A 21,228-nucleotide genomic window follows, 5' to 3' on the forward strand; every position below is an offset into this window, starting at 1 on the left:
TTCTGAGAGACACTGCCACTCTGAGAGGCTCTTTTTATACCCAATCATGTTGCCAATTGACCTAATAAGTTGCAAATTGGTCCTCCAGCTGTTCCTTATATGTACATTTAACTTTTCCGGCCTCTTATTGCTACCTATCCCACCTTTTTTGGAATGTGTAGCTCTCATGAAATCCAAAATGAGCCAATATTTGGCATGCCATTTCAAAATGTCTCACTTTCAACATTTGATATTTTATCTATATTCTTTTGTGAATAAAATATAAGTTTATGAGATTTGTAAATTATTGCATTCCTTTTTTATTCACAATTTGTACAGTGTCCCAACTTTTATGGAATCGGGTTTGTACATACACTAGATGGACATCTGAAAGTTGCATGACTTCTCGCACTCTGAGAGCCTACCTTCCTTTACATTCATCATCGCTGCAGGCTGATAGTGAAACTAAAGCTCCCCTCCTCATCCAGGTGATGAAGAAAACGCTCAGAGTTTAAAGGTCATTTCCAATGACTTGACATCAAGGAGTTTAGCTGTATTTTGGTACTGATGTGTGAATGTTATCTTACCGGTAAAAAGAGAGTATGGCGTTGCTTGTGTGAAGAACAGAACATTTGTGCACTTACCGGAAAAGTAATTCTGGTAATTTTATGGTAATTTACCGAGATTATTCTGTGAAAGAGGCTAGTGGTTGTAATGTTGTGATCATCCTAAAGATAGCTGGTTTGGTTCATGGCTTAGAGCTTTTAACTGAAATAATTTTTTTTTAAATTACGTAGAAAACAAATGTGAAAAATAGCTGTTGAAATTTAATTGGCTTGAAAATATTCCTAACTGAAAAACTTTCAAAAATGCATTAATGCAGATATTTTTGCATCATGCAATGAGAAAGCATCCAATAAAACATCTTGGTAAACATATGGTACTTTCACTTTCATCACTGCATTTCATCATTAATTTCAGTTTCAAAAGATTCCTGACAACGTTTACATTCTTTATTGCACTGATGCAGATGTGTTTGCATCATGCAGTGAGCAAACATCCACAAAAGCATCTCATCATATAAAGAAACACATAGTAAGATGAATCATAAAAACACATACTGTGTGGAATCCCTAGTCCTCTTGGTAACAGCGTGAACCAGACTGTCCTGTCCGGTCCCAACAGCATGGCTGTCAACCCTGGTAAAATTCTCCGTCTCTTCTTCAATAACCGCTCCCAAACTGCTCTCCACATACTCCCGCAGATACTTCACAAACTCATAGCTGATAAAAACAGAGGGAGGGCACAAAAATAGGTCAAACAAACTGTAATCACAATCAGGCTTAAAGGGTTAGTTCACCCAAAAATGAAATTTCTGTCATTAATTACTGACCCTCATGTCGTTCCAAACCCGTAAGGCCTTCGTTCATTTTCGGAACACAAATTAAGATATTTTTGATGAAATCCGAGAGCTCTCTGATCTCCCTATACACACAACCAATTTCAAGGCCCAGGAAGGTAGTAAAGACATCGTTAAAATAGTCAATGTGTCTACAGTGTTTCAAGCTTAATGTTATGAAGCAACGAGAATACTTTTTGTGCACAAAAACAAAACAAAAATAGCGACTTCTATATATAATAACGATAACTAACAATTTCTTATCTTCTCTGTTATTCTCCTATGCTGTTGATGTAATAAACACAGTGCAGCACTTCCGCATTCACGCCCGAACACCCGAATTAGTTTTGGTGCATGATGCATGCGTGTGCTGTAGGAGCTGGCCAATAATGAGCCAGCATTCTGACCTAGAACCTGGAAGCGCTACACTGTGTTTACAACACCAACAGCGTAGGAGACAGTGAAGAGAAGAAATTGTTGAATAAAGTGAATAAACAACATATTTTTGTTGTTTTGCACACAAAAAATATTCTCATCACTTCATAACTTTAAGGTTGAACCTCTGTAGTCACATGGACTATTTTAATGTCTTTAATAGTTTTCTGGGCCTTGAAATTGGTTATGATGTTGCTGTGTATAGACAGGTCAGAAAGCTATCGAAAATATCTTAATTTGTGTTCTGGAGACGGCCTTATGGGTTTGGAATGACATGAGGGTGAGCAATTAACAACAGAAATTTCATTTGTGGGTGAACTAACCCTTTAACATGTACTGGAAGAAGACAGATATCTCACTTGTGAAAATTCTTGTCAGTTTCCTCCAAATGAAGCAAGATCTCCTCGGCACATTCTACTGATGGCGCTCCTGAGATTCTGTCTTTGACACTTTTCAGGAGCTCTCGCAGCAGGGTCTGGAGCTCTGCCTCATCCTCGCTGGAGAACTGAGACATCGCTCCTCGGGGGGTGTGATCACCTCTTCTCTATGGGGAATCTCCTGCTTAGAGAAACAAGGTGTTAAGTAAGGTGTGTCTGGCTTATAGTAACAGTGGTGGGAAGTATACACAGTCTATGCAGTATATATTCCCACAAAGTTTAGATTCCTTGAATCCTTTTAAAACAGTATGCTGGACACTTGTTGCCTGCTTTTCCTTCAGTATCTGGCATTGAACAATAAAGCAAACAAACAAATAAAAGAATTTGTCTACAAAAGCAAAATCATAAGAAACAAAGATTTATGACAAGCGTGCCCAAATCTGATTGGTACTCATACAGTGTACACAAGGCTAACTGATAAAGCGAAAATATTAAATATATAGAGGTTATTAATAACATTTAGGCTACACAATATCACTACATCGGAGTAATACATCACAGGCTAGCTATATGTCATTAAATATTAAAATTAGATGATCAGAATTCAAGTGTTTGCATTAAGCTTATATTTTCTCCTTAACACATTGACATTACTCGTACAGCTCGAGTAGCTTTAAACATTACCTGCAATAATTCACATCATGTCCAAACAGAGCTACGTCGCTTCCATAACATTAGAAATCATCCATAATCAGGCGCACATAGATGTATATAAATCAGCTAAACATCCGTTAGCACTACCCGTTTCTATGGAAACAAGCACAGCTGAGCTGAAGCATCCGCAATAGCGCTTACAAAACAACTCTTATATGCAAAAATACACTTCACGGCACAGCCGTATGAATATATTCCGTGTCTAGCAATATTTACGACAGCGAATATTAAAAATTAAGACGATAAAACCAAAGAAAGAAGAAGAAAGGTGATGTTTGCATTGTGTTTGACGCTGACAGAAGACGCCAGTGTTGGTCACGTGACGGGAGTCTATCACGTGACTTTTTAAATGTTCCGGGTTTCCTGATTCAGATGATGTGACAAGACTGAAGAGGAGAATCTGGTGAAATAGTACTTGTACTTGTAACATAGACAGGCTTGTTGAGTGCAGACTAAATCATTGGATATAAAAGATTATTATTTTTCCATTGGCAGCTAATTTAGAGTAAACAGTTTTAAAGATTTCAGCTCATAATGGCCGCTGTTGACAGCTTCCAGCTTTTGTATAGAGAAATTGCCAGATCATGCAGCTGTTATGTGGAAACGCTGGCGCTCGTGGGTGCGTGTTACACAGCCAGCAAGGCTGTTATATTTATGAGGGACTGCTATAGTCTGATAAGGCTTCATTTTATTCCTCGACTTGTGTGCCATAGAGATCTTAGTCAGCAATATGGACAATGGGCTGTCATATATGGTAGGTTTAAAAATGAATAATCATCATGTTTCAAAAATGAATAATCATCATGTTTCATCATATAATTTATGCACTGAACCTTGATATATGTTATAATACTGCATACGAAAGCTTATTTCCGCCACGGAATAAAAATGAATACATAAGGTATTAGCGACTTTGTATGGGGAACAATTCTCACTTTTAATTAGTTGATTATTAGCTTGCATATTGACTGTTTATTAGTACTTAAAAAGCACATATTAGTGCTTTATTCTGCATGACCATATTCCACATCCCTTAATCAGTATCAAAACTTTAACGATACAACAACTACCTAACTATTAATAAGCAGTAAATTGAGGCAAAAGTCTTAGTTAATAGTGAATATGTGTTCCCCATACTATGTGTTTCTGTGACTTTTAACCTCACAATTTTGACTTTTTTATTTGTAAGTTTATATCTAACAAGTTAAAAAACATTCTCGCAATTCTGATTAAAAAAAAAAAAAAAAAAAACTAATTACTGCGAAATATAAACTCAAAAGATGCGTCCGAAATCACGTACTATCTGAGTTGGTACTACGTTTGGATTTGAATTTACTTCGCACAAAAGTACGTCCTATATAGTACTATGAATATGGGTAGCATGAATAAAATTCGGATGTACTACATCCGCCATGTTGTTACTGTCACGTGACCTACCAGTGTCCGTTGCGTCGCTTCAATGCCATTCATAAATCCTCTCCCGTGGCCTCATGGGATAGTAAAATGTCCACTGAATTAGCACTTCAGTATCTCGGTGGAAGTAGGTCATCCGGGGACTTTTCGCCTACTGTTTTTCCGAATGTTATGCATGTATTTGGACACACTACTCTGTTGGCGTACTGTTTTTCACATACTATATCCTAGGGAAGTGTTCAATTTCGGACACAGTGAAAAAATCAGCATTGTGAGATATAAACTTGCAATTACCTATTTTTTTTAAATTCAGTGGCATAAACAAAAACAAAAAACAATTGCGAGATGTAAACTCAGAACTCTGAGGGAACAAAAATTACCATTAACTCGCAATTGCGAGGTTATAACTAACAATTCTGTGAATAAAAGTCAATTTCTCGCAATTGCGAGGAAAAAAAGTCAGAATTGTAAGATAAAAAGACGCATTTACCTTTTTTATTCCGTAATTTCATAGTGGAATGAAGCTTCAATAGCATACTGATATTTTACAGATAATTACCTGTCTTTTTTCCCATAGGCGCTTCAGAGGAAATAGCAAAAGCATATGCAGAGGAACTGGCCAGGAATGGCATCTCTGTGATTCTGATCACCGATGACATCAGTAATGTGGCTGACACTGCCAAAGCCATCTCAGACACTCATGGGGTAGAGACCATTTGGATTGAGGCTGATTTCAGTCAGGGGGCCTCAGCCTGCAAACCAATAAAAAATGCCATCGTCGGTAAAGATATTGGATTCATCGTTAACAGTCTGGACGTGTCTCTGGACTCCTCTCAAGACTTCACAGACCTCTCTGAATCTGTATTGTGGGACACTATCAATAGAAATATAGTAGCTGCCACTCTTGTCACGCGCCTGGCACTGCCCTCTATGGTGGAGAGGGGAAAAGGAGCAGTGGTCAACATTTCTGCTGGGCGCTGTTTGCGTCCGACTCCTAGAAAGGCTGCTCTCTCTGCATCCACGGTCAGATTGTCTGCTTATCTACTCGTTTTCCATCCAATATTTGGTGTTTTACTTTGTACTTATGAATCAGTTGTGTTTTCAATTCCCCACAGGCCTTTCTCGATAACTTCAGTCGCTCTCTGCACTATGAATATGGTAATCGAGGAGTCTTCGTGCAGAGTTTGCTCCCTTTTAGAGTCGCAACTCAAAGATCTGAGGATTATGATTCTGCTGGCTGGCTGGTGCCAAGCCCACAAGTGTATGCCAGCCATGCTCTTTCAACTCTGGGCGTCTCGCACCGAACCACAGGATACTGGCCTCACACCATACAGGTACATTTTAAGTCACTGTAGTGAGATTCCTCTTTTGGAGAACATGGTATGTGCAGTGTATTTGTATTTTTATGATTTTCTGTTTCACTTTTTCTCTAGTTTGGACTGGTGCAGTGCATTCCAGAGTGGGTATGGATTCTGGGATCACGTGTGTTCACAAGGGCCACCTGACAGTGATGTTTAACATCCATGTGAAAGACCTGGTTTTTGAAATTGATGTTGCAGAGTTTACTTTGACCAATCTTTAACCTCTCATACTGAGTTCTAAAAGAAATGCCTCAGACTTTCAGTATATTTGTTTGCACAAAACTCTTGTGGTGGTTTGAATGGTTGGATCATGATGACAATTCTATATTGGGAAACACTTTATTTTAAGGTGATTTAGTTACACATTAATACATGTACTTAACATAGTAATAACAGTAAATTATGCGTAATTACAAGTAACTAACCCTAAACCAAACCCTAAACATAACTCTATAGCAAGTACATGTAGTTAATTAATATTACTTAGTACTTATTTGATTAAGCACAATGTAACTGTCACCTTAAAATAAAGTGTATCCCTATAATTTTTTTTGCACTATTGCTTTTTGACTTAAAAATCCCCTCCTTATGCATTTTGCAAAGGTCATAATAATATATTTAGAAAATAAAAGTTTTGTAAATTAAGTATTTATTTTAATACCAAGTGTTTTTTGAGTATACTGGCTATACTCAGCATTGATAGAACATTGTGTAGCAAGTGTTTGGCTATTGCTGTGTATCTCATTTAGTTGTTGCAACAATGAAATTATCAATAAATATCCTCAATGCCTATAAAAAAGACTGTTTTATTATTTTCTTTAATTAATTTAGTGAATGACTCCTTGAAATTGTTTGATTTTCAATGTTCAAATTATTTTTTGATTAGATTTATATATCTTCTCCATTGTATAAACTCCAGTCATGCTGACACAGTATTATCTCTGAATGAGTAGATAAGGTCAAATGTTGCGTCTCAACTGCCAAGAACACATAATGCACATTACTCACGTAACCTCACTTGCATTAACCCTAACAGAAGTACAAAACAACAACAGTACCACACTTGGTCTATTTTTTTCAACACTGGATTTCTCCAGTGAAGTCAAATCATAAATAATGAAAAACAAGTATGTATGGAGTTGAAGAATACAATTATTTCAGAAATAGACAGAATTGGAAGCAAGAGTTGAATGACTTATTTCATACTTGAAGGTGAAGTGTGTAGTTTTTTGTTGTAAAAATACTTTTCCCAGTTTAATATGCCACGGCAACACTGGATCAATGTGTTATAAGTTTGGGAGTGGGACTATCTATTTATCTGACCAATGGAATACATTTAGGAAACCTGTTTAAGAACTATTCTTTTGCTATTCTGACAGAAGTTTCCTGATTATTTAGAGTTCTAGAACAGGAATCAGGCAGAACTAAAGTTTGATATATAAATGAAGGGATATTATAGTAATGTCATGGCATATAATCTTGTATAAGAAACACAGCTGAACATTGTCTAGCTAAATATTCCCATTCCAGACGTCAAGGCTGAAAATTGGTTGGAGTCTACACACTGATAATGTGACAATCTTTGTTTTGGTTCAAAAGCTGCCTCTTCGATAGGAAGTAGATGGCTTTGAGAAATCCTGTTACACACATCTCCCTCGAGTCTTCGCTGAGTGAGTGAGCCTTCTTCTCCATCTTCTTATATTTGGTAAGTGAAAATCTCGTTATTAAATATGCTTGTTCATGATTCTCTCTCTTTCTTTATGTATAATACTGTTCAAATGTTTGGATTCTGTAATATTTCTTTCTATTCATCGAAGAATCCTGAAAAAAGTATCATGGTTTCCATAAAAATAGTAAGCAGCACAACTGTTTTCTACTTGATATTAATTAATAAAAATTAGACTGAAGACTGGAGTAATGATGCTGAAAATTCAGCTTTGCCATCACAGAAATAAATATTTCAGTGAAATGTTAAAAATGAAGCCTCCAAACAAATTCATATGTAATGTGATCTGAAATGTAAGCGTCATTTTATATCCCAGAGCTGACAAGTACTGAAAATTTCATTATTATGCAGATTATAAAAAAGCAACAAGCTGAGTTGAAGATGTATTACCATTGTAATTATCAATGTTTTGGGTTTTCAGGGCAAAAACCTTGGTTCCTGTGTGTTGTTCTGTAAAAGAAACTGGTTTGTCTCCTGATTTGACAATCCATCAATAGAGCTTGCATAAAATACATGAAATCAAATTCTGGGCAAAGTTCTGCCGAACTGTTCTGTCCAATTACTGTAAAACCGAACAGTGAAATTAATTAAATTAAATGAGTTTGTTTCACTCAAGTAATAATGAAAGTTCATTGTACTTAATAGAAAAAGTTGCATGAACTCAAAATGTCATTGTAGTAAGCTGAACTTAATATGATTGAGTTGAGCTGCAGCAGATTTCTAATTCCCAGCATGCTTTGCGTCAGACCATATAAATAACTGTTGAAATTAAGTGTTATTTTGTGGGTTTTTGCACAAGATTAACATATGGAGATATAAGTTAATGTTTAATGTTGTGTTATGTTGGGATTCAGGGGGGTTCTGTTATGTTAGTTTTGTAGGGTTACCACTGTGGTGAAGAGTAGAGCCTGTGGTTAGGTTGAGGATGAGCTGCAAACCATTTAAGACCACATATGTTGTTTGATTACATATATGCAAGTATGTAATGACAGTATCTCTGATAGTTATAATAGCATGTCTTATTTGCTATGTAACATTTAACCAAGATCTGAATGTGATGTTTATGTAAATTAACTGTATGAAATTAACATTATGATGAGTTGGGAAAGGGATGCTGGTGACGGGATTGTTAGTGAGAGACACCTGTGCACCACACTGGCCTTGATCTGCTTCCATGGCTCTCAGCCCCGCCCCACTTGTCACAAAAATTTTAAGTTCTACCAACTTTAAAAAAATGAGTTAGTTTACATAAATGTTTTGAGTATTCTGAACTTATTGGGTTTTACAGTGTAATAATAATGTTTTTTTCTTTCAGGAATTCGATTGACATTACAATGGGTGAGTGGGACTTCCTAGGAAGACTGCTAGATAGAGTCCAGACGCACTCAACGGTGGTGGGGAAAATCTGGCTCACCGTCCTGTTTGTGTTTAGGATTCTAGTCCTCTGCGCCGGTGCAGAGAGAGTGTGGGGTGACGAGCAGTCGGACTTCATCTGCAACACAGAGCAGCCGGGGTGTGAAAATGTGTGCTACGACCAGGCGTTCCCCATCTCGCATATCCGATTCTGGGTACTGCAGATCATCTTTGTGTCCACACCTACTCTGGCCTACCTGGGCCACGTCGTCCACGTCATACACGTTGAGAAGAAAGTGAGAAAGATGATGAAGAAAGAGCTTCAGATTGAGCAAATCAGTCTGTTCCTCAAGAAAGGCTACAAATTACCCAAGTACAGCAGGGACAATGGCAAGGTCAAAATTCGGGGACGTCTCTTGAGAAGCTACATTCTGAGCTTGCAATGTAAGATACTTCTGGAGGTGGGTTTCATCTGGGGCCAGTACTATCTTTTTGGCTTCACCCTTGAGGCCAAATATGTCTGCGTCCGTTTACCGTGTCCTCACAAGGTGGACTGCTTTTTATCGAGGCCCACTGAGAAAAGCATCTTCATTTGGTTCATGCTGGTGGTGGCCTGCGTCTCTTTATTCCTGAATGTGGTTGAGATCCTATATCTGTGCACCAAGAAGATCAATGAGTGCATCAGCCGTAGAAAGGACTACACCATCACCCCCGTGACCCCGGTTGTGAACAGGAAAGACTTTAAAAATAAAGATCAAGTGATCCAGAACTGGATGAACTGTGAGCTGGAGCTTCAGAGGAGAGAACCTGGCAAAGAGACAACCAAGAGCATGGCTTCAGAGGACCATAGTGCTGACATGCAAGAGGTCCATATCTGATCAACAGGCCTTTGTACACAAAGTCTTTCACACGGTCAACTTGAGCAAACAACCACTGTGATCCAAGTGCATGGTTGCATGGTTGAGACCCCCAAACTCCAAGCACACTATGACCGCTTCTCTCTGTTTAACAAATCAATAATGTATTGCTGAAATTTCTGATCTGTTTTTGTTTTTCTGTCATTTCTGTCGGAAATTGTACTTTGTAGAAAGTTTTAATACAAGCTTGTTTCATGTAAACTGTGTTTTTGTGTTTCAGTTATTCAGAACGATTTTTATTTTTAAAAAAATGCTTTTGAAAGCTCATCTTATGCTCAGCAAGGCTGCATTTTTTTAAATCAAAAATACATTAAAATGGTCATATAGTGACCTATTATTACAATTTAACAGTCTTTAGTGTTTCATGATCCTTCATAAATCATTCTAATATGCTGATTTGGTGCTCAAGAAGCTCCAAACAAATTCATATGTAATGTGATCTGAAATGTAAGCGTCATTTTATATCCCAGAGCTGACAAGTACTGAAAATTTCATTATTATGCAGATTATAAAAAAGCAACAAGCTGAGTTGAAGATGTATTACCATTGTAAATATCAATGTTTTGGGTTTTCAGGGCAAAAACCTTGGTTCCTGTGTGTTGTTCTGTAAAAGAAACTCATTTCTTATTATTAATGTTGAAAACAGTTGTGCTGCTTAATGTTTTTCTCAAAACCATGATACATTTTTTCAGGATTCTGAAAAAAAAAGGTTTATATCTGAAAAAGAAAGAAAAGCAAAAAACATATATGCGTGTATGTGTTTATATATATATATATATATATATATATATATATATATATATATATATATAGTATTAATAAATATGATATATAATAATAGTTGTGTGGGTCAGACACTTAAGTGTGGCATATATCATTGTTAGAGCCTTTCAATCATTAATTTGACACTCCTGTGTGTTCCTGCATTCAAGATCTAGTTCTTTTCATTGCTTACCGTTGGACAACGTGACAGTAGGCCACTTTCAGCTATTACGCAATCTTAGTAAAGCCCAAAAATCAAGGTTCAACTATTCTCTGCTATCACTTGGTATGCGGCTTAGTTTCTAATAGGAGGTGCAACTCGCTAAAGGTAAGTGTGAAATCAATATAACATTGTTTGTATATTTCTGTTCATGTATACATTGTTTCAGGTCACAAATATGATAGATGTTTGCCTTGTGGTGAAAAAAAGAGAATATTTAAATTAAATTCAATAAAAATAATTATATTCTGACTGTAGTGTTATATTCCGACTGAAGTGTTTATTGCTAATATCTAATTAATTATCATAGTGATTGTTCTTTACCTTAAAAACATATTATGCTTAAAGACCATAAATGTTTTAAACACGGTAACATTTTAACATGCATTTCTTTTAAGTCAATATTTGCATATTTTATATTTACCAGTAGCCAGATGTTTATTCAATGAATAAGATTCAGAATTATCAAGTTGTTTCCTGTACATTTTAAATCAGTATTTGTTATTCTTATAGTTTTTACCCATATAATCTTTTTGTCGTTTTGCTTTTCTACGTTCAAATAACTGAACTTGCCTGAAGGACTTATTAATTATTAAGTATATTAATCTATTAAGAGTATGCCATTAATGAAGTCTCATTTAAAGGCTTATTGATTAAGTTAAACCTAAAGTGGACTTTGCATTTAATCTGTTTTCCTTCCGCTTCTTCTGTCTTTTTTTTGTAGGAAAGTCTGAGCATCAGCAAACATGGGAGACTGGGGATTTCTCTCGGCGTTATTAGACAAAGTGCAATCTCACTCCACCGTCATCGGCAAAATATGGATGAGCGTCCTTTTCATCTTCAGAATCCTGGTGCTGGGAGCGGCGGCCGAGAGCGTCTGGGGTGATGAACAGTCTAGTTTGGTTTGCAACACGTTGCAACCCGGTTGCGAGAACGTCTGCTACGACTGGCAGTTCCCCATCTCGCACATCCGCTTCTGGGTCTTGCAGATTATATTCGTGTCCACTCCAACTTTGGTGTACCTCGGCCATGCGGTGCAGGTCATTCACCAAGAGAACAAACTCAGGGAGAAGATAAAAAGGCTTGGCGAGGGCCACATGTTGAAGTCACCCAAATACACAGATGACACTGGCCACGTCAAAATTAAAGGAAACCTTCTCGGCAGCTATCTGACCCAGTTGTTTTTTAAAATCATCTTCGAGATTGCATTCATTGTTGGACAGTATTATTTATACGGCTTTATTATGATAGCCAAGTTTACATGTTCCCAATCTCCTTGTCCTTACACTGTAGAATGTTTCATGTCCCGTCCCACAGAGAAGACCATCTTCATCATCTTTATGCTAGTGGTAGCCTGTGTATCTCTGCTACTGAATGTCATAGAGGTGTTTTACCTGCTTTGCACCAGGGTGGGATGCCGGACCAACAAGAAACGGACACATAATATCACTTCGGCTAGAAACCCCGCCAGCTTGCCATCTACCTTGGAGATGACCTCGGAAGATGCTCTGAAGCAAAACAAAATGAACAAGCGGTATGAGAGCGGTCAGAGTCTTGGAGGAAGCCTGGATGGGGCCAAAGAAGAAAAACAACTGATGGAAGATCATTAGATTTGGACTTTTGTATCTCAGAAATTTAACAAATCTGCCAAGTTTTAACAGAAACATCTATATAGTTTGTTTTTTCTTGCAAAGCCCTTAGCTAATTGTCCAGTATTTTACACACTTGAGAAAGAAAGTATTATGATACGGATTGTGTTATTTAATTATCATTTTGTGCATAATACATGTTTGGCTTGGATAGTTTTGATATACTAAGGTAAAAAAAAATGCTTATTGTTATATGATTGTATATATTGTGTGTAAATGTACCAAAGAGTCATTAGGTGACTTGAGCACTGGTGTCCACATGTCTTGTTTGCCTGTTGTCATTTCCATTAGCCACTGCCACATTTGTCCATTACAAACAGACAAATTTATTGTTATAAGTGTATTCTAAATGTAAACAGATGTCAGTGATGTTCAGAGAGCAGAATGACAATATCCTTGTTTGAAATAAAACTTTTAAAACAACAGAAGTTTCTTTCTTCACAAGATATCCAATCCAGTTTAAAAACACATGCCGTTTCATGAAATGGCAATGAATTTTTGTTTTGTTTTTTAAATCACATATAAAATTGTATATAAATAATCATAAAATACATTTTTTAAATATTTTAATCACAAATCAGGCTATAAGTGCTTAATTGCTACTATCTGATTAATTATCTTAATTATATTAATTGTTCTCTACCCTAAAAACATAACATGTTTTAAATGTTATAAAGACATAGTAACATTTTAGAGAATGATTTTTATGTATTTATTTTAAATCAGTATTTGCACATTTTATATTTACCAGTCACAACAGATGTTTATTAAAGGAACAGGATTCAGAATTATCAAGTTGTTTCCTGTGATCCAGTAAAAACTTCTGTGCATTTTGTATCAATATTTTTTATCTATTTTTATTTTTTTTACAATTATTAATGCATTTTATAGAGTTTTATGAAATTGAAATTTGATTAATTTATTACATTTATTTTTTAATTAATGTTTACCTCTTTGCTTTGCACGGCAAGTTGCATTAAAAGACTTGCATTATCTTTATGTTGATGCATGTTGTTCTCTCATATCTCAAATATGGCCATGCTGCTGATTTTTATCACCGTTCTTTTTACTGACTACAGCATAGAATAATACAGCTCAGATGATGAAAACCCTAAAGAACTAAAACTCAAGGATTCATTATGTTATAAAAGCTCCTCCTATTGTGCATGCCAGGAAAATATTTATTCTGTTCTTTTGTCTCATGGTGAAACATCTAAAACAAAGTGGTTTTACTATTCATTGTGTTTAGAAATCCCTGCAATCTTATGAGTCACACTGATGGCAAATCAATATATTATGCCAAGCATGTGTGAATTGCATGTATATTTATGTATTTATATGCATGAGTATGTGAGAATAAAAAAGGTACAGACATCTTGTCCCTGGATTCTAACATGATTAATAATTAACTTTGGGCTCAATTTTATCCTGTTATCCCAAATATGGCCATGAAACATTAATCAGACATCAAGAGGAAGGTGACAGCCCAAAAAAAAAAAAAAAAATTGCGAAATCAAGTGCACTGAAGTTCAATCTTTACACCTGACACATGGCATTTAATCATTGAACAACACAGTCAATCAGCTCCGGACTGAGACGCAAGTTGTCACAGGTAAAAATATACATTTTTCCTATTTTACATTTTTGTTTGGCTTTATTTACTCATTTATATGTGATATTATGTATTGTTAAGTTTCCTTTAGGATTCTAAACATGTAACAAAACTGACTATAATCTAATAATATTATATTTTACTGATATACAGACGGATTTTGGTGATTGCTGAATGTTAACCATTCACTGTTTGCTAACTTGAATGCTAGATTGTAATAGTTAGTCATTCCCATTGTTAAAACATTGTTGAGAATCTTGAAGGCTGATGAAACATTTGCTTGCTAATTAAAGGCACATTCCTTTTTGTCATTAAAACACAAATGTAATTACTTGAATGCCTAGAATTGTTTTTAAAAAATCCCTTTAAGATAAAATACAGACCGCAATAAATATTGTGTTTTGGTTTTGTCAATGAAGTACAACTGTATTGATGTTCAAATAAAATTCATATTTTTGACTCGTATTTTGTTTTAATCAGACTTTAACGCTGCACCTTGGACGCTCTTATCTTCTGAACATCAGATTGTTGTCACAGTCCACAAAGGTACAGTGGTTAAGTTTCTTTTCTTTCTTTTTTTTGTATCCATAAGTATTTACTTATTCTCTAATAATCTTACCCTTCTGCCTGAAGCTCACACGTAGCCCACGTGCAGATAAAAAATGTCATGATGACATTATTCATCCAAGAAAGCACCGATTTTTAGTAACACATAAGTCAGGCGATGTGTCTTTTTCAACATTATCATTGAATAATGACAATTTTACCTATGGAAAAAAAGAAAACCATGCAGTGTTGACATTTGATTTTTGGGTGCGAATTCTTGAAGCACAAACATAAAATAACAATAATTTAAAAAATGCATTGTGAAAACACATTATGTGGAGTACACTTTGAATTTTGAAAGAAACTTTTAATAAATGAAAAAATATATGTATCCACCTTATTCCCGACGAGCCTACTGTGTTTTGAATTATGGGTGGCACTTTTGTGAACTTCAAAAAGACTGAAACGAATCGTTTCAAATCATGAGGTTGCCCTACGAATAAAGCTTATCCATCAGTTTGACTGAATGAGCTGTCAATGTTCCTTCATGTTTTATTTTCAGACATCATGAGAATAAAGTAACGCTTGGTATTTTAACGTGACATGTTATAACAAGAATAATGGCAAGAGATCTTTGAGTCGCTGCATTCTTTGTCTCATGATTATTTTCTTTTTCCCCTTTGCATTCCGCTGTAATAGTATGAAAAAGGACAACATATACAGTACTGCACTTTGTGGTCATTTCTCCCAATTTAATTTACGATCCCATAATGTTTGAAGTTAATTCTTAAGTTAATGAACATTTTTGATTAAGGCAACGTATGTTACATAATACATATATATATATATATATATATATATATATATATATATATATATATATATATATATATAGCCTATATTTTAATACAGTGATATTTAACTGTGTCCGTTATTGCTGTGGAAAGAATCTTTTGGGGATATTCGTGGCCTGTTCAAAGTACCTTGATGCTTTCACTTTTTTTAATTGTCCTTTAAATTTTCGATGGTTGAAGGGTGAGTAGAATAATGTAATCTCATTGTACCCAGTTTTAGACGTATTATTGCATTCATAGAGCGAACATTTCACTGATTGTTTACAGCTTAACAAAGTTACAATAAAAGAGTAAGTTACACCCATAATTCGCGCAAAGCGTCGTTGGGTGTAATAATAAAAAATAAATCCATTTTTTTCTTTGTTTTCTAAGCACAATAGTTTTTCAAAACAATAAATATCGTATTAAAGGTGCTATCTTTTCGTCGACTGAGAAACCAAAGACTGTTACTGAGTTTTTGAAATGAGCGCATGCGTAAGAACAACCCCCCTCCTTCACAGCTCATTTCGAGGGAACGCCTCCCAAAACTCGTGCATGAGTATTGGAACATGAGTGTTTACCACCGGCATTCGCTGTGTCGTGTTAGTGGATTCATTATGTCGGACTCACCGCAGGTAACTCATAATCTGCAGTTGTTACTCCTGTCTCCTGACAAAAACATTTAATGCGGTGCCTGTAGAGTGTGGAAAGTTACTGGAGCGCGCAGCCGCGCACGTCTCGCACAAGGAATTTCATGGAAGTGATTGACAAGCCAGAGGGCCAATCCACGCACGTCTTTCACAAGGAACGTATTGGCAGTGATTGACAAGCCAGAGGGCCAATCCGCGCACGTCTTTCACAAGGAACGTATTGGCAGTGATTGACAAGCCAGAGGGCCAATCGTTTACGCGATGATCGCGTAAACGATTGGCTGATGTTTTTAAGGCCCTACCTCGTGCACAGATGATGTATATTAATACTATTCCTTCCAGTGCACCTAATAAATAGTCTTTTATCAGTTAGTAAAGACAGTTTCAAGTAATAGTGCAAAAATGTATAAAACAGATGATCGCATTACATTCCCTTACATAAAGACAAATTTATTCACCTCATTCCTATGCCCCATGACGCTTTGCGCGAATTATGGGTGTAACCAAAGTCCCTTTAAGACAAGTCATTTAACTCAGCGGCCATCTTTGAAACGCCTCTTGGGCATCCTGGGCATCATGCCCTATCTCTTTGAATGGGGAAACATCAAATTCTCCAAAACTGTTCGTCAACCTTACGATTACATTTCATATTTGAAATCACCAATGAAATCTGACAACAGCTGTCTTATAAATGTTTTATCCAAACGCTCGAATCTTGACAAAAAACTGTATTTTTTAGGCTGGATCAAGCTAATGCGCATGCGCAGACCTAAATGCGCGTCTCTTCTGCCATGTTTCAGAGGCGCGTGTCTGACTGTTTCTATAGAAACCTGTGCTTCTAACGGCCGCTGCAGTGACGCAATGACTTTACCAGTCGGCGTTTGGCTCTTATTTAGAAGGCGGGACTTATTCCGCCATATTGCGCGTTACACTTTCTCCCATTCAAAACAATACGAGTGACACGTCTTGTGTTATTCTATAGTCTTTGGTGTAACTTCCGTTAAGCTGTAAACAGTCAGTGAAAGGCTTGCTCTATGAACGCATTAATACGTTTGTTTTTTTTTAAACTGGGTATAATGAGATGACATTTTTCTACTCACCCTTCAACCAACGAACATTAAAAGGACATTTAAAAGTGTAAAAGCATCAACAAGGTAACGTTACTTTCAAAAGGCCATGAAAAAGCGCGATTCTTTCCACAGCAATAATGGACAGGTTTGTATTATGTAATAGGCTACGTTGCGTTAATAAAAAAAGGTTCATAAACTTCAGCATTGCGTGATACTATTTCAAAGTGATTTCCGTCATTTTTACAGATAATAAATTGTATTTACCTGTAAAAACAAACCTAGAAAGAGACGTGAGGCTTTGGGGAGAAAAACGAGAGATTCTTCATGCGTTCCAGTTAATTATTAATAGGATATAGGCCTATATTGTTATATCGGGAGAACAGACCACAAATGTGCAGTATATGTTGTTCTTTTCATACTATTACAACGGAAGGCAAAGGGACCAATTAAATTAATTACGAGGATAGAAAGTTCTTATATCATGTCACGTTAAAATACTAAGCGTTATTCTCATGATGTCTGAAAATAAATCATGAAAGAAAATTTGACAGCTCATTCAGTCAAACTGACGGACAAGCTTTATTTGTAGGGCAACCTTATGATTTGAAACGATTCATTTCAGTCTTTTTGAAGGGAAGTTCCCCAAACCGGAAGGTACACCCATATTTCAAAACGCAGTAGGCTCGTCAGGAATAAGGTGGATAGTTGCTACGTCTGTCTTAGCTGTCTTACCTCTCTTAGCAACGTAAACGGTTTTTTCTCAGTTGACTTTGTTCATTGAAGCTTACTGCATTATGTTGAATAGTATTGTGAGAAATAGCGAGTGACTGAGTGAGTGAGTGAGTGTATTACCTGCATTCAGATTTAGCATTTTCCTTCAGGTTGTCCTATGTTCATAATAAAAATTCCGTTTGAATGTCCGCTGCGATTGAGTGACTTACTCATAAAGACAAACTTTGCCTCCATGTAAATGTCGTAATAAATGCAACTTCTGTTGCTGTTAACGGTCAGGGACTATTTTTTTTGCAGCGGAAGGAAGGCTTTTAATGATTTTACTTTATGAAAGTTGCATTGATGCATATTTTGTGGCTTTAATATTTGTATTGTGTGGTAACCGTTTTATAAAAGCAATAAGCCCCGTGAAGCCATGGTTTACAGTGAATTTTATAACAGTTAGGCACTACGCTCCATGTCATGCCTAACAACGCTCCTTAGCTGTTATGAATTCACTGTAAACCATGGCTTCACGGGGCTTTACTCTGTTCCTCCCACAAAGTTAAAGTATGAAATTATAGTCTTGATATATAGTCCATAAATTAGATGATTTGGGTATTTTTTTCTCCTTTTGGCTTTTGGAGCATGTAAAGGTTCTTTAAAAATGTCTACTTATATGTGTTCATTGAAAAATAATAGCATATGGGTTTTGAATCAAATCAAAAACTAACCACTCAAAAATGCTGTCTTTCTCCCCTAGATTTCCAGGAAGAGAAAATACAAGAGGCACAAGCATGGGAGAGTGGGGCTTTCTCTCCAAGCTGCTGGACAAAGTGCAGTCTCACTCCACGGTTGTTGGGAAGGTGTGGCTCACTGTCCTCTTTGTCTTCAGGATCATGGTTCTCGGGGCCGGGGCCGAAAAGGTGTGGAGCGATGAACAATCAAAAATGATCTGCAACACTAAGCAGCCGGGTTGTACGAACGTGTGCTACGATCACACCTTTCCAATCTCCCACATTCGCTTCTGGGTCCTTCAGATCATCTTTGTATCCACACCAACACTGCTATACTTCGGCCACGTTCTGCACATCCTCCACAAAGAAAAGAAACTGATAAAGCTGATTGAAAGCCATACTGAAAAGCACGGCATCAAACAACCCAAATACACTGACGATCATGGCAAAGTTATAATCAAGGGCCAATTGTTAGGTAGTTACCTAGCCAGCCTGTTTGTCAAGATCTTGCTGGAGGCTGCATTTATTGTAGGCCAGTACTATATTTACGGTTTCATAATGATCCCTAAGATAGAATGCTCCCAATCTCCCTGCCCTCATACGGTTGAGTGTTACATGTCTCGTCCCACAGAGAAAACTATCTTTATTATCTTCATGCTGGTGGTGGCGTGCATCTCTCTGCTTTTGAACGTGATTGAGATGTTCTACCTGATATGCCGCAGGTCAAAGAGACATCGTGGCACACAGATGACCGCATTCCCGCAAGGTTTAAACGGATCCAAGGTGTACATTACAGGAACTTCAATGTCTAGCTCAACTTAAGGGTGAAAAGATTGTTCATAGCTTGTACATAGATAAATGAGGCTGAATCTTGGTATTAAAATTAATGTCATTTTGTGATCAATTTGTTTTGCACGGTTTTTGTTTTGCTGTGAAATGAGCATATGTATTTTGATCAATGTTTACACCAAAATGAATGTTGGTGCATGGTGCCATAGGAGAGGTAATTTTATATGGACTATATTTAACTTCTAACCTTTGTTAAGGTAATGACGTGTCATATAACCACTATCACTTATCTCTTCTTATAATATTTTTGTGATGCTCTACTTGTATCTTACAATGGAATTGTCATAAAATGGCATTACACTTAGATAATAGTTCAGTATGTAACAGACTGCAGGTTAATATTCAGTGTTGGGGAAAGTTACTTTCAAAAGTAATGCATTAAAATATTGTTTTACTCCATAAAAAAGTAACTAATTCTGTTACTTTTTATAAAAAGTAACACATTACATTACTCTTGTGTTACTTTTTCTTTTTTTCTTTTTTATGATTTTTGGCAAAAGAAAGGCCCTTTCACACCAAAAGTAAAATGAATAAGCTTCAGGCTGTGTGGCAAGGCACATGTATATTGGGAAATGTTAAATGTTCCATTAATTCAGAAAAGAATTAAATGAGCATTCAAACATATCAACTGTAGCATCATTTACTCACCCTCGTGTTGTTCCAAACCTCCATGACTCCAAAAATAACAAAAAAGCAGCATAAAGATATCAAAAGTGAAATGAGTAAGCTTCAGGCTGATCACAAATGTGATGTTCATCTAAAGTATTTTTGCTTATGGTTGAATTAGATCATTGAAGGTCAGCAGCAAAGACATTGGTTAATAAAGTGAGATTAAATGCATAAAGTATATTTGTTTAATTTATTTGATTATTACAGGTTTGTGCAATATTCTGGGATTGCATTTCACTGTTTTTATTGATTTTTAAAGGAATACTTACTTTTTGTGCAAGTGGTATGAGTAAATGCTCACATTAAGTTTAGAACTGCAATAATTGTCATGTTTGCACACAAATTCTCTGCTCTTACTCCCGATTTCTCTCAATGTCCCCATGTCAGATCTGTCAGTTATGGGAAAACAAAGTAACTTGCGTTACTTATTTGAAAAAGATATTTTGTTGTAAATTTAAAAGTAATGCGTTACTTTACTAGATACTTGAAAAAGTTATCTGATTATGTAACTCAGGTTACTTAATGGGTAATGCGTTACCCCCAACACTGTTTTAATTTCCTAAATACTTTCTTCTCTCCCTATTTAAGCTGTATATAAGCTGCCTTCACGCGCTTTTTCTAGATAAAAAAAATGAACATGAACGCCCTCTCATGTCGAAACTTGAATGCTATCAGCTCGTAATTACGACTTCAGAAGTGGGAATCAAATTTCCTATAGCACGTGAATGTACATAGCATGCCTACCAGTAAAATGTGGAAATAATGTGTTAAAACCTTTGTAAATAATGTAACAAGCCTGTGTTTTTTCTTGTTAAATTAAAGTTTTGCTCAAGTAATTATGTGTGGCAAGGCACATGTATATTGGGAAATGTTAGAGTTTCATTAATTCAGAAAAGAATTAAAGGAGCATCCAAATATATCATCTGTAGCATCATTTACTCACCCTCATGTTGTTCCAAACCTCCATGACTCCAAAAAAAATAACAAAAAAGCACCATAAAGATATCATAGAAGTAGTCCATGCTGTTGGAATCTAATTGCCATTGGAATATGCGCATATTTTAAGTTTTTAACTCACAAATATTCAAATATGGCCGTGCCTGGCGCGTCAAACTTCGTTGTTTCTCGTGTGTCTCGTTACTTTAACATCTTCTTTAGTGGTCTATGGAAGAAAGAGAACCATGCAGTGTTGAGGCGACCTTTTATTTTTGGGTGAACTATTCCTTGATGGGAATCTTAATAGGAA

General features: G+C 36.2%; 5 protein-coding genes across 5 annotated transcripts in view; 4 read left to right on the forward strand and 1 right to left on the reverse strand.

Moving 5' to 3' along the window:
* The window catches only part of tbc1d32 (TBC1 domain family, member 32), a 49,471-nt gene extending 46,224 nt beyond the window's left edge, over positions 1 to 3,247 (reverse strand). The window contains exons 1-3 of the mRNA XM_048207397.1: positions 2,875 to 3,247; positions 2,173 to 2,371; positions 1,101 to 1,262 (exon numbers count right to left, since the gene is read on the reverse strand). Of these exons, the coding sequence (XP_048063354.1) occupies positions 1,101 to 1,262; positions 2,173 to 2,327 (317 nt within the window). The 5' untranslated portion in view covers positions 2,328 to 2,371; positions 2,875 to 3,247. The remainder of the gene's footprint in view (positions 1 to 1,100; positions 1,263 to 2,172; positions 2,372 to 2,874) is intronic.
* Positions 3,248 to 3,259: 12 nt separating this feature from the next.
* hsdl1 (hydroxysteroid dehydrogenase like 1) lies at positions 3,260 to 6,477 on the forward strand. Its single transcript, XM_048207398.1, has 4 exons — positions 3,260 to 3,658; positions 4,895 to 5,340; positions 5,433 to 5,651; positions 5,751 to 6,477. The coding sequence occupies exons 1-4, from the start codon at positions 3,439 to 3,441 to the stop codon at positions 5,820 to 5,822; spliced, it is 957 nt and encodes a 318-aa protein (XP_048063355.1). The 5' UTR covers positions 3,260 to 3,438; the 3' UTR covers positions 5,823 to 6,477.
* A 2,158-nt stretch (positions 6,478 to 8,635) lies between these two features.
* Positions 8,636 to 9,952, forward strand: gja11 (gap junction protein, alpha 11). The gene has a single exon (XM_048208099.1). It carries the CDS (start codon positions 8,703 to 8,705, stop codon positions 9,633 to 9,635), a length of 933 nt encoding a protein of 310 aa, XP_048064056.1. The 5' UTR covers positions 8,636 to 8,702; the 3' UTR covers positions 9,636 to 9,952.
* A 661-nt stretch (positions 9,953 to 10,613) lies between these two features.
* On the forward strand, positions 10,614 to 12,728 carry gja13.1 (gap junction protein alpha 13.1). The gene is made up of 2 exons (XM_048207399.1): positions 10,614 to 10,764; positions 11,381 to 12,728. The coding sequence occupies exon 2, from the start codon at positions 11,403 to 11,405 to the stop codon at positions 12,264 to 12,266; it is 864 nt and encodes a 287-aa protein (XP_048063356.1). The 5' UTR covers positions 10,614 to 10,764; positions 11,381 to 11,402; the 3' UTR covers positions 12,267 to 12,728.
* Positions 12,729 to 13,782: 1,054 nt separating this feature from the next.
* gja12.1 (gap junction protein, alpha 12.1) lies at positions 13,783 to 20,153 on the forward strand. Its single transcript, XM_048207401.1, has 3 exons — positions 13,783 to 13,917; positions 14,398 to 14,463; positions 18,491 to 20,153. Exon 3 carries the CDS (start codon positions 18,525 to 18,527, stop codon positions 19,284 to 19,286), a length of 762 nt encoding a protein of 253 aa, XP_048063358.1. The 5' UTR covers positions 13,783 to 13,917; positions 14,398 to 14,463; positions 18,491 to 18,524; the 3' UTR covers positions 19,287 to 20,153.
* The last annotated feature ends 1,075 nt before the right edge of the window (positions 20,154 to 21,228 follow it).

This window comes from Megalobrama amblycephala, linkage group LG11 (genome assembly GCF_018812025.1).
Source record: "Megalobrama amblycephala isolate DHTTF-2021 linkage group LG11, ASM1881202v1, whole genome shotgun sequence".
NCBI classification, from domain to species: Eukaryota; Metazoa; Chordata; class Actinopteri; order Cypriniformes; family Xenocyprididae; genus Megalobrama; species Megalobrama amblycephala.

Bases quoted from the DNA above. Each gene is read 5' to 3' on its own strand.
- hsdl1 (XM_048207398.1), top strand. From the start codon at position 3,439: ATGGCCGCTGTTGACAGCTTCCAGCTTTTGTATAGAGAAATTGCCAGA. The intron at 5,341-5,432 runs GTCAGATTGTCT...AATTCCCCACAG, and splicing joins CTGCTCTCTCTGCATCCACG to GCCTTTCTCGATAACTTCAG. The intron at 5,652-5,750 runs GTACATTTTAAG...CTTTTTCTCTAG, and splicing joins ACTGGCCTCACACCATACAG to TTTGGACTGGTGCAGTGCAT.
- gja11 (XM_048208099.1), top strand. From the start codon at position 8,703: ATGTTTTTTTCTTTCAGGAATTCGATTGACATTACAATGGGTGAGTGG.
- gja13.1 (XM_048207399.1), top strand. From the start codon at position 11,403: ATGGGAGACTGGGGATTTCTCTCGGCGTTATTAGACAAAGTGCAATCT.
- gja12.1 (XM_048207401.1), top strand. From the start codon at position 18,525: ATGGGAGAGTGGGGCTTTCTCTCCAAGCTGCTGGACAAAGTGCAGTCT.